Source organism: Humulus lupulus, chromosome 5, assembly GCF_963169125.1.
Source record: "Humulus lupulus chromosome 5, drHumLupu1.1, whole genome shotgun sequence".
In the NCBI taxonomy this organism is placed as follows: Eukaryota; Viridiplantae; Streptophyta; class Magnoliopsida; order Rosales; family Cannabaceae; genus Humulus; species Humulus lupulus.
In genome coordinates, this window is record NC_084797.1 from 169,347,555 (window position 1) to 169,364,716 (window position 17,162).

At 39.7% G+C, this 17,162-nt stretch overlaps 2 protein-coding genes across 3 annotated transcripts; both read left to right on the forward strand.

The window, feature by feature from the left end:
- Positions 1 to 654: 654 nt before the first annotated feature.
- Positions 655 to 3,042, forward strand: LOC133779670 (uncharacterized). Its single transcript, XM_062219602.1, has 3 exons — positions 655 to 1,134; positions 1,543 to 2,395; positions 2,507 to 3,042. Exons 1-3 carry the CDS (start codon positions 655 to 657, stop codon positions 3,040 to 3,042), a joined length of 1,869 nt encoding a protein of 622 aa, XP_062075586.1.
- Positions 3,043 to 14,894: 11,852 nt separating this feature from the next.
- LOC133777841 (uncharacterized) lies at positions 14,895 to 16,755 on the forward strand. 2 transcript variants are annotated; one of them, XM_062217589.1, is made up of 4 exons: positions 14,895 to 15,268; positions 15,744 to 15,926; positions 16,017 to 16,076; positions 16,268 to 16,755. In XM_062217589.1, the coding sequence occupies exons 1-4, from the start codon at positions 15,038 to 15,040 to the stop codon at positions 16,553 to 16,555; spliced, it is 762 nt and encodes a 253-aa protein (XP_062073573.1). In that variant the 5' UTR covers positions 14,895 to 15,037; the 3' UTR covers positions 16,556 to 16,755. The 2 variants fall into 2 exon arrangements, with proteins under 2 accessions (XP_062073573.1, XP_062073574.1); XM_062217590.1 differs by having other exon boundaries at positions 16,017 to 16,063; positions 16,268 to 16,490.
- Positions 16,756 to 17,162: the final 407 nt, after the last annotated feature.

Consider the following 17,162-nt stretch of genomic DNA (forward strand, 5'->3'; position numbering starts at 1 on the left):
TGACCGTGTCTGAGGCGAGGCGGGCTGAGGCGAACTAAGGCGTATGCCTCATGGTTTTGCTCTTTTTTTGCTGTTTTATTGACTCACACGTGAGGCTTTTTTTAAAATAGTGTTTTGGGCTTTTTTTTTTAAACTAAATGGGCTTAAAATTTGGGCTTATTTTATTAGATTTTAAGTTAAAAAAAAACCCTAAGTTTCTTCTCTTTTCCTTCTCTTTTCTGATTTCGCAGCAATCCCACGGTAGCATCTCCCCTCTTTCTCTCTTTTCTTTCTCCTTCACGGCAGCATCTCCCCTCTCTCTCTCTCTTTTCTTTCTCCTTCACGGCAGCATCTCCCCTCTCTCTAACTTCACAGCAGCCTCTCTCCATCATCCCAGCTCTCCCTCACACTCTTCATTTCTCTCCTTTTCAAGCAAGAAGCTCTCTCCTCTCACTCATCATCTTTTTTTTTTCACCTCTTTTTCTCAAAGTCAAGGCAGCTACCAGCCTTCAATAGTTCAATCTTTTTCTCAAAGTTGATTGGTTTAGAGAGGTAAATAATTTCTTTAATCTTCTCTGTTTTTTGTTTTTCAATTTCCTTATTTTTTTTGTTTTAAAGTTGCTGAATTTTTAATTTTATTTTATGTTTTTAGTTGCTGAATTTAAGTTGGGAAGGATGAGTAGAAAAGATCCTGCTTGGAAGTATAGTGTTGAAATAGAAGTGCCGGGAAAAGGTGGAAAAAAAGGATACAATTATTTAAAGTGTAATTTTTGTAGTAAAGATATTAAGGGAGGGGTGAAGAGAGTGAAAGAACATCTTGCTTGCACACACAAAGATGTAAAACCATGTCCTAAAGTACCTAAAGAAGTCAAGGATGAGATAAGTCAATATTTGAAAGACTATGAAAATACAAAATTTATTTCTCAACGAAAGTTTGATGGGGCGGTGGATTGTGGATCCTACTTTGGTGATGGACCTAGTGGTTTTGGTAGTGGCAATCCTTTGGAGGGCGTGAATTCTTGTCCTAGCGGTAGTTCTAGAGGTGTTAGAGGGCCTATGGATCGATTTATGGAGAATAAAGGAGATGATGAAAATGAAAAAAATACCGCTGCCACAAAAATGACTCCAACGAGTGCTAAAGAGCATCGAAATCAAGTATGTTTAGATATTGGGAGATTCTTTTTTGAGAATGGGATCCCATTTAATTGTGCAAGATGCCCATCATATTTCAATATGTTGCGTTCGGTTGGGAATTATGGTCGAGGATTGAAAGCTCCAACAATGCATAAAAGGAGGACTTGGATACTAAAAGAATAAGAGAAGACAACATCCGAAATTGTGAATGAGATCAAAGCAACATGGAAACGAACAGGGGTTTCATTATTATCAGATGGTTGGTCAGATATGAGAAATAGGAGTCTAATCAATTTTCTAGTTAACAATCCCTATGGGACTGTTTTTTTGAAAACTATTGATCCATCAGATTGTGTAAAAGATGCACAAAAATTGTTTGAATTGCTTGATGATGTTGTTGAAGAAATTGGTGAAGATATTGTCATTTAGGTGATCACAGATAATGCAAGTGCATACAAGGCAGCTATAAGATTATTAATGGAGAAGAGAAAAAGTTTGTATTGGACTCCGTGTGCTGCTCATTGTATTGATTTGATGCTTGAGAAAATTGGAGAATTGCCACAACATAAAAATGATTTGCTTAAAGCAAAGAGAGTTAGCAATTTCATCCATAACCATCAATGGGTGTTGAGTTTAACAAGAAAATTTGCAAAGAAAGATCTTCTTCGACCAGCTGTCACACGATTCGCCACTGCCTTTCTAACTTTAGAAAGTATGCATCAATTGAAGCAACCACTACAACTGATGTTTGTTTCAAAAGAATGGTCAAGTTGGTCAAGTTGTGCATGGGCAAAGAAACTTGAAGGGAAAGCTGTGAAGAAAATCATAATGAATGATAATACATTTTGGCCTAGTGTGGTTTATTCCATAAAAACCACAAAGCCCCTTGTGAATGTTTTAAGAATAGTTGATAGTGAGAGGACACCAGCAATGGGATTTATTTATGGTGCTATGGATGAGGCAAAAGAAAAGATAGCAAAGAACTTAGATGGAGACGTGTCTTCATATAAGGAGATTTGGGATATCATTGATCAGAAGTGGGAGTTTCAATTGCATCGCAACTTGCATGCAACTGCATATTACTTGAATCCTCGATTCAGATGGAGTCCCAATGTTTCCGAGCATCCAGAGATTAAAACTAGTTTGTATAAGTGCATGGATAGACTCATCAAGGACCAAGAAACATATGTGAAGGTCGATGCCCAACTTGATGAGTATAAATACAAGCGAGGATTGTTTGGCTTCAGATCATCCTTAACATCATACTTAACACGTCCGCCTGGTGAATACTTAAACTTTTATCTCATTTTTTACTTTATTATAGTTTATATTAATATTATAAAATAAATTATTCATTACTTTGCTTCTTTTTTCATGTCTTTAATTTGTATAGTTGAATGGTGGGACAACTTTGGAGATGAAGTTCCAGAACTTAAGTCATTTGCAACAAGAGTTCTAGGTCTTACTTGTTCAGCATCGGCATGTGAACGTAATTGGAGTACGTTCAATCAAGTGCACACAAAGAGAAGAAATCGTCTTAGCACAAAAAAGATGAATAGTTTGGTGTATATTATGTACAACAAAAAGTTGAAGCACAAATATTTTAAGAAACAATCACGAAGAGAGGAAGATGATCCTTTGATTGTTGAAAATGTGTCTTCTGATGATGAATGGGTAGCCAATCCAAATGATGAAGAGGATGGTGATAGTAGAGCAATCGAAGTTGGTGGGAAAATTGAGATTGAGGATGAGGGTGGAAGTTTAGCACCGAGGAAGAGGAAAAGAAATCAAGCACCAATTGAAGTGAATTTGGATGAGGAAGATGAATTTGAAGGAGGAGAAAATGACAGTGAAGATGGAGATGATGGTCGAGCTATACAATTTCATGAGAGTGATGATGAAGAAAGTGAAGAGTTCTTGGAGATTTAATGCATTTTATTTATGATTTTAAGACTTATAACTAGAACTTTTATGACTTTGATATGGACTTATGTGTTGTTTGTTATGAATTCTATGAATTTTATGAAATTTCATGAATTTTAGGATATTTTATGAATTTTATTATATTTTTAAAATTTTATTTGTTCTTATAGTTTAGGCGTACGCCTCGTTGCGCCTCGAGGCTTACGCCTCGCAGTACTAAGAGAAAACGCCTCGCCTCGCGATTTCGCCTTTCAAAACCTTGACCTTAGGTTATAATAAATATATTTCTAGGACCAGCAATATTAATCAAACCTTATGCTATAATTAATATTCTTAAACTATAGGTTAAAGTTATAAAATCCATAACTGTTGCTATGAGTTTCTAACTAATTCCCGGCTTGAACCAAAATCCATGGAATCTAACATACTACAAACTCATAGTAACTACTACTACTATCTAGTTAAGTAAAATGCTGGAACACTACACTCACCCCATAACACCAAAATATAGCATGACCATTAGAATCTTCAGGACAACCACATAAAAGGCAACTTGAACTTGGTAATACCCTCCTATTATAAAGCCCAACTAACGTAGGTAAAATGTCATGGAAGCCCCGCCATGCAAAATGCAAAATTTTGTTTGGTAAATGTAACTTCTAGAACTTCCTCCACCATAAAAAAAAAACTGCTCTAGATGGAGAGGGAGCAACAGAAGCTAAACTTGTGGGCAAAGAGTATCCACTTTTAACAGAGTAATTACCGTCAATGGTAAAATGCCATAACCAACTGTCATCCTTAGAAAATCTGCTAATTGGAATAGAGCAAATACATTCTTGATCAACCACATTGAAATGCATTTGGAGTAATTCCATATTCCACCCGTCTCTGTTATCTAATATAGATCTTTGACCAACAAATTTGAATTGGACACATCCAAAGTTGTAGGCAAGAATTAAAAAGGATGTGGTAGCCAAGGGTCCTTAAAGGCTAACATATTTTCGCCATTCCCAACACGTCTATGTAAACCTTTCACTAATAAAGATCGCCCCTAAATAATACTTCGCCAAACATAACTTGGTGTATACCCAACTGAATGAATATGTCAATAGTACAACAAAATAATAAGAACAAAAAAGAAAATTATAATATAAAATTTTAAAGAGATAAATAACCAAGTTAGAAAGTATCAAAGAAACTTAGAGGCACGTAAAATTAGAGCACGTAATCAAGAAATACAATATAGTGTTACTATAATGAGAAAACTGAAATATTAAAAATATATAGAATTAAATATGAAAGAAAGGAAAAAAACATGTTCACTACTAATACAATGAAAATATAATACAAATGAAAACAAACTAATATAATACCTAAAGCTGTTAGAAAGTGTTTATGGGAGTAATATTTAGCCTTAAAAACCAAAGTCATGCCTAATTTATTCATTCCCAGCCTATCTTGATATTAACTTTGCTAGAAGACACATGGTGGTCTACCCATTCAAAATAAACACAACCCTGTGTTCAAAAGCATCCCAGAAATGAAGAAGTTTAGAGCCATAAGAGCTTAAACCCAGAAAAAAAAATTCGGCATTTCAGATCTGAGAACCAAGACTACCCTTAGAGAAACCAAAACAAGAAAACACACAATTTCAAAGCAAAACAAAACAAACAATAAAACATAGGCAAACACAAACAACAAAGAGAAATCAAACCTAAGCATCATCGTCGGCAACAACAACCCTGACCTAACTCTGTTCATCATCATCAACATCAAGACCATGAAGAGTCCATTGATGCAGAGCCGTAACAGCATGGGTTAAAAGTAAAACAAGGCGACCCAGACTTCCAAAGAGGAAAACGTTGCCACCATTTTGTAGGGAAGAGCTGACAAGGCTTTGAAGGAGCTTGAGCATGCATTGGAGGCTCGTTTCTTCTTCCTCGTTTTACTTCATCTCCTTCTCTACATTTCTTTACTTTTATTTCTTTTGATGTTTGTTTATAAGTTTTAGGGTTTGAAATTGTGATAAATTAATTGAATTTATTTTAGTTTACATTTTAATTTATTTAGTTTAAAATAAATCAGATTTTTGTGAAAAAAAAATCTTTTAAAAAATTAATTTTTAAACAAATGCCATGTAGACAACTAGCAACCAATAATATTGTGCCACGTCACATATAGCAGAAGTATGCTAACACCTGCAATAAATTAATGATGGAAGTGATTTATGCTGCGAAATTTTTTACTAAGTGCAACAATTAAAACTACTTGATGATTTTTGCCGCAAATTTCCTGTTTGAGTATTATGTGTTGCAGGTAGTGAAAGGCATGATGCACATAAAAAAATGTATAAATGTAAAATCTAAATGAAAAACATAAAAAAGAAAAAAAAAATCGATCAGGTGTAAAAAAGAAATAATTTGAGGAGAAACAGTATTTTATGTAAATTTTCCAATAAAAAATCAATATAGGCTTATTATTATTATTAAAGGTTAAGTAACCATTTGGTACCCTGTGATTTTGTAAAGTATCATTTTGGTACCGTGTATTTACAATAATGTTCATTTGATACCATGTATTTTGAAATCGTACATATTTGGTACCGTATATTTTAAAATCGTACATATTAGGTACCCTAAACTCAAATTTAATTTATAAAATTTTACCAATTTAATCAACTATTCTCAATTATATGAGTTCCAAATTCAAATTTAATTACTCAATAACATATAACTGATGACAGTTTAATCATATTGGTAAAATTTTATTTATCAAATCAGAGTCTATGGTACAAAATATGTATGGTTTTAAAATTCAGAGTATCATATGAGCATTATTGTAAAAAGAAAGCACCAAAACGATACTTTTCAAAAACACATGGTAGCAAAAGAGTAAATTACCTTATTATTATTATTATTATTATTATTAGGGTAAATACCATTTTGGACCCTGTATTTTGCAAAATTTACCAATCGGACCTTTTGTTTTGTTAAATGAAAATTTGGACCCTGTGTGTTTGTAAAATGCAACAAAAGAATACCCTGAGCTTGATTTTGGTCAAACTTTTTTTAAATATGACCAAAATACCCCTGAGATTTATAAATTACGTAATTATTTATATAATTAAAAATACATTTTAAATAAAAATTATATAAATTCAATTTAAAATAAAAAATAATTAAACAAAATAACCCAAGTTGAATCCTTGTGTGGACGCCAAAATTCAGCCTGAACGAGGCCCCTAAGGGTTGTCTCCCCGCATGCATAGACGCATGCATCCATACGTGAGTCTCCAAGGGCTGTCTCCCCGCATGCATAGACACATGCATCCATACGCGAGTCTCCAAGGGTTGTCTCCCCGCAGGCATAGACACATGCATCCATACGCGAGTCTCCAAGGGCTGTCTCCCCGCATGCATAGAAACATGCACCCATACGCGAGTCTCCAAGGGTGTCTCGCTGTGCGAGACACATGCACCCATACCCATGCACATGCACCACGAGGGTGTCTCGAGCATGAAGCCATGCACCTAGGGGAAGCCTCACATCGCGGATGGAGCCTCGCGCCTCGAGGAAGCCTCACACCGCGAGGGTGTCTTGGAACATATGGAGTTTAAGACCTCCTGAATGGGCGTATGAGGAACAATAAGAGAGACCCAAAAGAATACAGAATAGCTTGGAAATACATGTCTCGGAGGAGTGAGAATAACCATTTGGTACAAGGTACCTGTACGTATATGGGTCCAGGATGTACGACCATGAGGAGGACAGAGGCATGATCCTGACATCCATATCAGGTAAGTGGTGGTGGAACAAATTAGTACGAAGAGTGAAGGCACCACCTGCACATCTCTTACCATGTAACAGGGTAGACACCACAACCATCTGCAACCACTACAACCTACGCCACTACTCTGACAGTGTACATGTACAATCTTGTCCCTTAGGACCACAATGTACTAAGAGCCATTAGAGCCTTCCTATAAATAGGAACTCACATCATCATTGGGAGGGGGGAATGGAAAATTCTTTGTACGTACAGACAATTAAGGAATATACAATTTTTACTCCATTGTAGTTCTGCATATTTACTCCTTCAAGTTCTCTCCATCTTCTTCTAAGATATCTTTTCCAATATAGTTTGAGTTTTCTAACCTTATATCGTTGATGAATTCTCACCGTCAACAGTTTGGCACCGTCTGTGGGAAGAACAAGCATCAAGCCAACGTTCTCTCATCACTTCCAATAAAGAAAAATGCCAAGGCGTTCAAAACGCTTACGATAACTACAAGATGTAGAGGTTCACCTGGACGGAGGACAACTGAGGGCCTCTAGAAAAGACCCTCCTCCACCTGAGCATGGAGACATGCTGGAAGAACGTCCTCCCCCAAGGGAGGAGAAGGAAGCATCATCCCTGGCTGCCCAGCTCGACGGAGGTCATCCAGAGCCGCCAGCGCACCCACGTCCTAAGCCCTCGGTGGCACCACGCTTTGGCCACCGGGACCCGGGTCCCTCGACATGCAGGCCAGGCAAGAGTCCCCGAGTACACTCAATGAGTTCCAGCTCAAGGACTCGCCTCTATGAGGATGAGATTTGAGAGTTACACAAAAAGAATGGAAGACTGGAAACCACACTAGAGAACATGCATGAAGTTTTAAATGGCCTTCTGTAAGGAAATTCGAGCATACCCCTTCAAAAGCATAAGGAGAAATAGCGTGAAAGAGGGGAAACCACTGTCCCCATAGACAATGGTAGAACCTGAATTTCCGCCAGCAACACCCCCAGGCAAAGTACCATGAGGGACCTAGGCCGGCGAAATACCCCTAGGAGCAAGGGCGGAGGGACGACGCTGGTCGTAAGAACAAAGCCGAGGTCACCTCTAAGGAGGTGCCACCTGACCTAAGAGAAAATCTCAATAGGAGGAGGTCAGAAGTAAGGACGACACCTCCTATGGCCCCTCCGAAGGGTAGAGAGAAGAGAAAGGCCAACCCTACCGAGCTGGGGGACTCCTTGCATAAGAGGCAGCAGGAGCTAGACACTGAGATGAGGAGCCTTCGGAGCAAGATTGTCACAACGTCCGGGGGGCACATTACCGATGAAGAGTTCGACTACGAATCACCCTTCATGCGAGAAATCCAGTTGGAACGGCTCTCGACTAACTTTAAAGAACCTCATATGACCCCATATGAAGGCACCTCAGACCCCAAATACCACTTGTATGCCTTTAACAATTTAATGAAGCTGAGAGGGATCAATAGCAGAGCAAGGTGCCACTGTTTTGCGGTCATGCTGAAGGGGCCTGCATACAAGTGGTTCAAGAGGCTGAGGCCGGGGACCATCAAGTCATGGAAACAACTTTCGGACGAGTTTCTCCAACAACATCATGTCGTACGTGATTATACCCTGCTGAGCACTAGCCTTGCTAATATAAAGCAAGGAGAAGGAGAAAGTTTAAAGAGCTACATCCATAGGTTCAACATGGAGGTGACTAAAGTAGGAAGCCTAACCAGGGGAGAACTCAAGATGGAAATCATGGCTGGAGTGTGCCCAGGCAGCAAACTTTGGGATAATATGCTCAAAAGGGAGGTAACTAACTTAGATGATTTCTACAAACAGGCACAAATGTACATTCGTGTCGAAGATGGCCATGAGAACCTGAAGGCATCACTTGTGAAGCCCTTAGCCCCTGAAGATTCGAATGACATAAAAAAGGAAAGGGTGTACGAGGTCCCAAGAGATGACCACCAGAGGAAGCACAAACACGGGGGTAATCCTAGGCAAACATCCCACACCTTCTACACTGACCTAACACATACTAGGGAGCATATCTTCGTAGCGAATGAGAATCAAGTCCCCTTTAGAAGACCCCCACTAATGAAGAAAGATCAGTCAAAGAGAGACCCCAGAAAGTATTGTCAGTATCATAAAGACATTGGCCACACCACAGCGGAATGCACTCATCTGAACGTAGAAATTGAGGAACTCATACACAGGGGGCACTTGGGTAGATACGTCCGAAGAGAAAATGAAAGACCAGATGATAGACCACCCTCGTCGCAAGTACGAGATGTATCCCCAGAGGTGCAAGGAGAGGTGAGGATGATCTTCGAAGGACCAAGATTCAGAGGAGAAGTGAGAAAGGGGCGAGATGGATACACCAAGGAAGCCAGACGAAATCCACCCCCATGCATGCTAAGCTTAGAACAACGACCCCCAAAAAACTTTAAATGGGAAAACGACTCAATAACCTTCGCCGAAGAAGACGTGCATGGTGTGCATTTTCCACACAATGACCCATTGGTGTTAAGTGTACAGCTGGCCAACATGATGGTACATCGGGATCTCGTAGACAATGGGAGCTCCGTAGACATCCTATATCGCCCGGGCTTAGAGAAGATGGGACTGGGCATCAGGAACTTAAAACCCTGCAACACCTCCATGTATGGGTTCACGGGAGACTCGATATAGCCCCTAGGCACAATCGAGTTAGCCTCACCATGGGAGAACTGCCTAGACAGACCATTGTAATGACAAATTTTGTCATAGTAAGTTGTTCCTCAGCCTTTAACGCGGTATTGGGGAGACCTTCCCTGAGAGAATTGAAGGCGATCACCTCGGTATACCACTTGGCCATAAAATTCCCAACTCCTGGGGGAGTAGCGAGCGTGAAGGGGAACAGAAAGAAGCAAGGGAATGTTATAACATGTCCCTCCACATAGTCATGAAGTTACCAAAACCTATGGTGATGGTAGTGCATGGGAGCGCAAACCCACGTGAGTTCAACCCCAAAGTTACTGAGGAGATCAGAACTAATGGGTGGGCATACGTGCCTGGAGGGGAGCATCATGTAAAGCTTCACTTTTAGTACGCTAAATCAAAAGGGTTACCATAGTTGGCCCCCCAACATAGTTGCGAGTCCTCCCCTTAAAAGCAGCTATGAATTAAAGGGGTAACCTAGATGCCTTGATATGTAGTAAGAACAATGTTGCCATAGATACCTTTGTACTCTGTTTATTTGTAATGAATATGTTTCTTATTGGCGTGACACACTCCTCATTTACGTGAGCACATATATAACTCCCATGTACTTATTACCAATTATAATTCTCAAAGTGCATGAGCAAAATGATCAAAGTGTCTGACAAGATAAATCTCGCCAACCACTTGGGGGGCAGAGTATACAGCCAAAAAGGGTCCCAAAAGAGATCCTTATAAAAAAAATTAAGGAAGTAAACCTTGCAAGGCATCTCTTGAGTTCACAAGGATTAGCTACCCTTATGAACATCAAGAGGGTCAAAAGGTCCTACAGAAAGAGCCTCCTAATAAAGGTTGATACCTCCACTAGAGGAAAGGCCTTAGGAAGAGCATCCATCAATAAGCCTAGAGCGGCCACCAAGCCGTCTAGCCAAAAAGGGTCCTAAAAGAGAATGACGCTTCTCGCAAGAAATAACAAGTGCACGTAAAGAATATAAAAGGACCCCGAAAACCCAAAGGGTTAACATGTCCTTACAAGTATAGTCAAGGTGCACCTAAAAGATTATCATCATCAGATCAAGGAAGAGATACATAATCCACGAAAGGTCATAATAAGAGGGACTTGCCAAAGTCCCTTAGGTTTGATAAACAAAATAATAAGAGGGGCTTACCAAAGTCCCTTAAGTTCAAAAAATAATAATAAGAGGAACTTACCAAAGCCCCTTAAGTATGCTAACAAAAAAGAAAAAAAAAAGGAAAATGACTTGGGAGGTTACATAGCAACAACACATAGGTGTACAGATAAACTAGCTGCAGGGGGATCTACAAGTTTCCATCCCGACCCTTCCACTCCGAGATTCTCTCGACTGCATAATCCCCAAAGGGAGACAGGTCAACGGTAGGGTTGGTCCTCCATACGACATGCAACGTATGCTCAACTATGTCGTTTTCAGCATTTACAAGCTTGACGGGGGGAGGAGTGGACACCAGCTGAAGCGCACTTTAACAGGGAATGGGACCGAGAAGGTCCTGGTCCATCCGCAGAGGAGGCCCGCCGAGAACGTCCCTCTGAGGGTGAAGAAGCCTCGCCAAAAGAAGGAATGACAAAGTTCCTTTTAGGCATGGCAAGGTGGGGGACAGGGGCTTGGAAGTCAAGTCCGTCGCTGGGCATCGATGGAGGCATCCAAGAAGTAGCACCGTCAAGATGCCCGTCGCATGCTGTGCCCCTAACCCCGCCGGCCAAAGAGTGAAGGCATGAGTAGTTCTCAGACTCTGCCTCCTCTTTGATGTCCATATGATCCCCCGGCGGATAAACGTAGTCCTCTTCAGCTAACTCATCATAATTGTCCTCATCATGGTCGTATAGCCAAGGATCTGCGGATTCAGATGAGACGGAGCACAAGGAGACGGCTTGGTCTGAGGATAGTAGCTTGTACAAGTGAAGATTGCCCTCGGTATAAAGGGTACAGATAAGTTTGCATTGAACCGGCAATTCAAGGATCTTCAACACACAATCGCGAGCTGCCGATTTCAAGGGAAGGCCAATGACCCCTACGAGACCTGCAACCAAAGGACAAGAAATGACCATAGTTAGATAAACCAAAAAAAATGCGAAGAAAAAGAGGAATTGACTCACTTGAAGCGTTAAAGTGAGTATGCCGGGTGGACACACTGTGGGTGAAGAAGTAGTCAGTCTTCCACGAACCCCTGTTTGAAATAGAACCCTCGACGAGGGAAGATCCTTTATGGGTCGTGGCTTTCTGAAGTTGATAGAAGCCGAGGGAAGATGAATTCTCCCTAAGGGTATAAAGGTGATGGACCTCGCTCATGGAAGGCCCTCTGGAATGCACCTGTTGATACAACACGTACAGGCAGCTAAGTATCACCCAAGAGTTACCACAGGAAACAAATATTACCACAAGAATGCTTCTATGGAGGATCGAACCTTGGAGACTTTGGGAATAACTTAGAAGGGATACCACTAGGACTAATCAAGTTTTGGTGTGAAGTGAGTTCAACTCTTGGGGTATTTATAGGGAAAGTCATGGCTTCCTAACCATTGGATCATCACAATAGATGAATGGTGGGGATCAAGAGCATGAGCAACCTTGGGATCCACGTTTGGACATGGTTGGCCCTTATTCACTCTTAGGGACTCACTTGCATCATCACAAAAGGTGCAACATTGGATGACGCACCCAGGTCCAAACCTCCTAGAACTCGCCATCCATGTCAAACAAGAGGGGAAAAAGAAGTCTACAAGGACACTTACAAGTGTACTTATAGACTGGGGGCAAGTGTGGACGCCAAAATTCAGCCTAAACGAGGCCCCCAAGGGCTTTCTCCCCGCATGCATACACGCATGTCTCCAAGGGCTATCTCCCCGCATGCATAGACACATGCATCCAAATGCGAGTCTCCAAGGGCAGTCTCCCCGCATGCATAGACACATGCACCCATTCGCGAGTCTCCAAGGGCTGTCTACTAGCATGCATAGACACGTGTCTCGCTGTGCGAGATACATGCACCCATACCCATGCACATGCACCACAAGGGTGTCTCGGGCATGAAGCCTCGCGCCTAGGGGAAGCCTCGCATCGCGGATGGAGCCTCGCGCCTCGAGGAAGCCTCACACCGCGAGGGTGTATTGGAACATATGGAGTTTAAGACCTCCTGAATGGGCGTATAAGGAACAATAAGAGAGACCCAAAAGAATACAGAATAGCTTGGAAGCAAATACATGTCTCAGAAGAGTGAGAATAATCATTTGGTACAAGGTACCTGTACGTATACGGGTGCATGATGTATGACCATGAGGAGGACGGAGGCGTGATCCTGACATCCATATTAGGTAAGTGGTGGTGGAACAAACTAGTACGAAGAGTGGAGGCACTACCTGCACATCTCTGACCATGTAACAGGGTAGACACCACAACCTTCTGCAACCACTACAACCTGCGCCACTACTCTGACAGTGTACATGTGTACAATCTTGTCCCTCGGGACCACAATGTACTAAGAGCCATTAGAGCCCTCCTATAAATAGGGACTCACATCATCATTGGGGGGGGGGGGGGGGGTTGGAAAATTCTTTGTACGCACAGACAATTAAGGAATATACAATTGTTTATACCATTGTACTTATGCATATTTACTCCTTCAAGTTCTCTTCATCTTCTTCTAAGATATCTTTTCCAATATAGTTTGAGTTTTCTAACCTTATATTGTTGACGAATTCTCACCGTCAACACCTTTGTCTCCCGTTTTTCTTCATCTTCTTCAGGTGTAGTTGTCGAAGGGGTGCATTGCAAAGTCACATAGCTGAAGTCGTCGGTGCGACACAAACTAGTGGAAGGAGATCGACGCCAAAGTCAAATCCTGTAGTGAAATCGTCATCAAAAGGAGATCTAGATCTGAGGACCACAGAGGTTCGGCAACACTTGGATCCGACGCGAAGGAAACAAAGGGAGGCAGAGATCTGACGAAGCGATGGGAGAAGGCTGAGATCCGAGGACTACATAGGTTCAACAGCTTCCTTTCCGAGATGGGCAACACGGGATGGGGCAAAGATGGGCAACACGGGATGGCGACTGGGCATACTTCTTCTCTGATCTGGATGCGCGAGCTTCTTCTCAGATCTAGGCGGATGGGCTCACCTCCGGGCAGTGTTCTAAGGCACAGGCTAGATCGGGTAACTTCCTCTCAGAGAATCTGGCAACGTGGGTTGAAATCGATGACTCAAAGATGGCTCTGGTGCGAGCGATAAGCAATCTGGTGGCTAGAAGGGGTAGATCTGACTCCCAATCTTGAGCAAGGTTTTTTTGGGTTCAACTTTTTTTGGATTATTTCTTTTAAAACTAATTTAACCTTAACTTATCTAAATGACTCTTCTTCATCATCAATGGTGATGTCTGGATAGCTATAGGTAAGAGGCATGGAGATGCTTCAGTCATCAATGAATGTGATAGATCTGGGCTTGGAGGTTAGGCCTCGATATCAACTGGTGTGGCTAGATTGAAGTCTCTTGATTTGTATCGGCCTCAATATCGACTAGTGCGGATTGTGAAAATGGATTTTGAGCTGGGTTCGATATTGTTGGGATCTTTAAATCTGTTTTCCTTTTTATTGGATGATTTTTTTTTAATTAGATATGTACAGATCTGAATAAAAGTTTAGACAAGAGTTTGAATTTTGTTTTTAATTGTTTGGGTGAACATATTTTCATTTGATTCTAGCTTTAGAATCTGAATCTAGGTTTCATGGATGAACTCATAACATGTTTTGCTTTGATTATTTAGTCTGAATATGGGTTTCATGGATGAACTTAGATCATTTTTGGGAAATGTTTTTTTTTTTTTCTAATTTTAGTTTTTTAATTAAGTTTTATGTAAGATTTTAGACTAATTAATTTAGTTCAAGTAATAATTAAGTTTTAATCTTTTTTTGTTTACTTGTTAATTTTTTTTCATTTTTAAATGTAATATTACATTATTTCAATTTAGTTTTTATTTTTAATATTTAAAATTACTTTAATATAATAGTATTAATATTAAAAAAAATCATTAAGTTATAAAATAAGAGGGTATTTTGGTCATATTTAAAAAATATTTGACCAAATCTGGTCGAATGTACTATTTTGTTCCATTTTGCAAAATATAGAGTCCAAATTATCATTTAACAAAACACAATTTCGATTGGTAACTTTTGCAAAACAAAGGATCAAAAACATTATTATTATTATTATTATTAGGGAGAGACCTGGTTTAAAGAGAACATATATTCAAATGTAGGAAACGACAATGTTATTTGTTTGTGAAAAATGTCGTTCGTAGTCTTATCTTAACTTAAAATACATTACAATAAGAAACGAAAAATCTGATCCACTACCACTAGGTGGGTGGGACTCTTGGGAGGAGGTGATTGATTGCGATCATTTCAAAACTCGGTGAAAAGAGAAAAAAATGGTAGCTTCACCTTCCAAAACGAAGGTAATTAGAATCAGAAGAAGCCACTATAGGAAAAATCAATGGCTTCACAAACAACTTCCCTCCACCTCCACTTGTTATCTTCCACTTTTGCCACCAGGGTATCACTTATTTCTTCTCAAAAGTCCCTCACACGCCCAATTTTCCCTCCCAAAAACTCACCACTTTCCGAGCCCATAGCCCTCAAGCTTCAAAGATTTCAGAGAGTAAGAACAAAGGCAACCTTGAATGAACAAGGTGCTAGTACCCCTCTTCAAGCACAACCCATCAGAGTATGTTTTTCCCCTTCTTCTTTCTTCCCCCTATATATCTTTCATTTTGTTTGTTTTTAGTTTTTCTTCTTTGTTATGTTTTGAAAATTGTAGTGATAAAGAAACCGTCTCCTTTGAATTGATTTGTTTTTTGGGAGGGTAGTAAGTCACTCACCTTACTATCTTATTTCCTTTCTATTTGTTGGCTTGGAAATTGAGAAGAAGAAAAGTAATTTGAATGTTGTTTAGCAGTGTAATGGTACTTTATTCTCTTTTGTGCTTCCGCTGATGAAGGGAGTTAAAGAGAGTGGTTAAATGTTATGTTAATATCAACAGAAAAGATACTCTTATTTTGAATACAACAGTTTATCATGTCATAGAAGTTAACTCTTGCAACTGTTTAAGATAAGCAGAATTGTAGTTCATTGTTACATTGATGTGTTTGTTCATATTGGGTATTTTTTTCATCGAGTGTTTGTTGTTCTTGTGAATTAAGGAAGTTGAGGAGAGTGTAAAAGTGCTCAAGGAAGCTGCAAAAACGAGACGAGTGTCAAAAGAGGAGATCCTATCTGCTCTTTCTGTCATTGAGAAGGCAAAAATCGATCCCACCAATTTTCTTGCTACCCTTGGCGGTTCGGAATCTCCTGGCAGAACCTGGATGCTCATTTTTACTGCTGAGGTAGATATATTTGTGTTTGTTGTGTTCATTATTTCACAACATATATTTGTTGGTTCAATCCTTGTTTGAGCTTTTTTGCTTGAATTGCAGAAACAATTGAAAGGCGGACGATATTTCCCTCTCACAGCTGTTCAAAGGTTTGATGCTGCTGTAAGATTTGTCACCTTTGTCTTGTTAGTTTATGCTTATGAACAAATTTTGATGAGAAAATAAAAGCACTTGTTAAGTTGTTGTTTGTTTCAATTTTGTTTTTGCTAAATGAAGACAAGCTTTGGTATGTTTCCCATAAGGATCAATTTGACCAAGTTTAGAGACTAATAATTGTCTGCTTGAATTGGCAGGGAAAACGAATTGAGAATGGAGTATACCTTGGGCCAATTGGAGCCTTGACTTTTGAAGGAAGACTTTCGTGGAAAAATAGAATTCTTGCTTTCATCTTTGAGTGCATTCGAATAAAAGTTGGACCTTTGAAACCTTTGCAGATTAGTCTTGGCCAGAAGGATGACAGAGAGCCAAGTAACAAAGATCCTTTCTTTATTTGGTTTTACATTGACGAAGAAATAGCAGTTGCTAGGGGAAGAAGTGGAGGGACTGCATTCTGGTGCCGGTGTAGCCGTGTCCCGACTTGATTTGTTGTTAGTTAGCTAGCTCCATACTTGGTTGTCCTGTAAGTATATCCATTCGCTTAAAGAAGTTATAGGCATTAGGACTAGAACAAGTAAATGTCATATGCATCTTCTCCATCTTTAATTTTATGTTTTTGATTCTCGTGTCTCTATGATATAGATAAACCTTATTTGTGGAATAGCAGCTTAAGTCTTTTTGAAAAGAGCAGTGAAATTAGATTGGTTGTTGCTGTTCTGGTATAGTGGTATACTTGTTGGCAACATCACATTAAAGCTTCATCATTATAACTTAATATAACTTATTACTTGATTTGAATACATCTAATATGACTTGATAACTTCTATCTTCCATCATCATTGAACATTCTTAGTAAACATTTCTCCTGTGTTGCTATTTGTCCAAATAATATTTATCTAATGAAAATGAATACAAATTCTTAGCAAAACATATAAAAGGAAAGGATGTTCTCATCATAGCTTTCTCCGAAAGATCTCGAGGCAACAAAAGTCCTTTTATACCAGTTCGTTTTGACTTTTACAGTTTTCACCTTCTTTTTTTTTTAACTTCAACTTTGGGTTTCAATTACAACATAATCAGTACCATTCTATT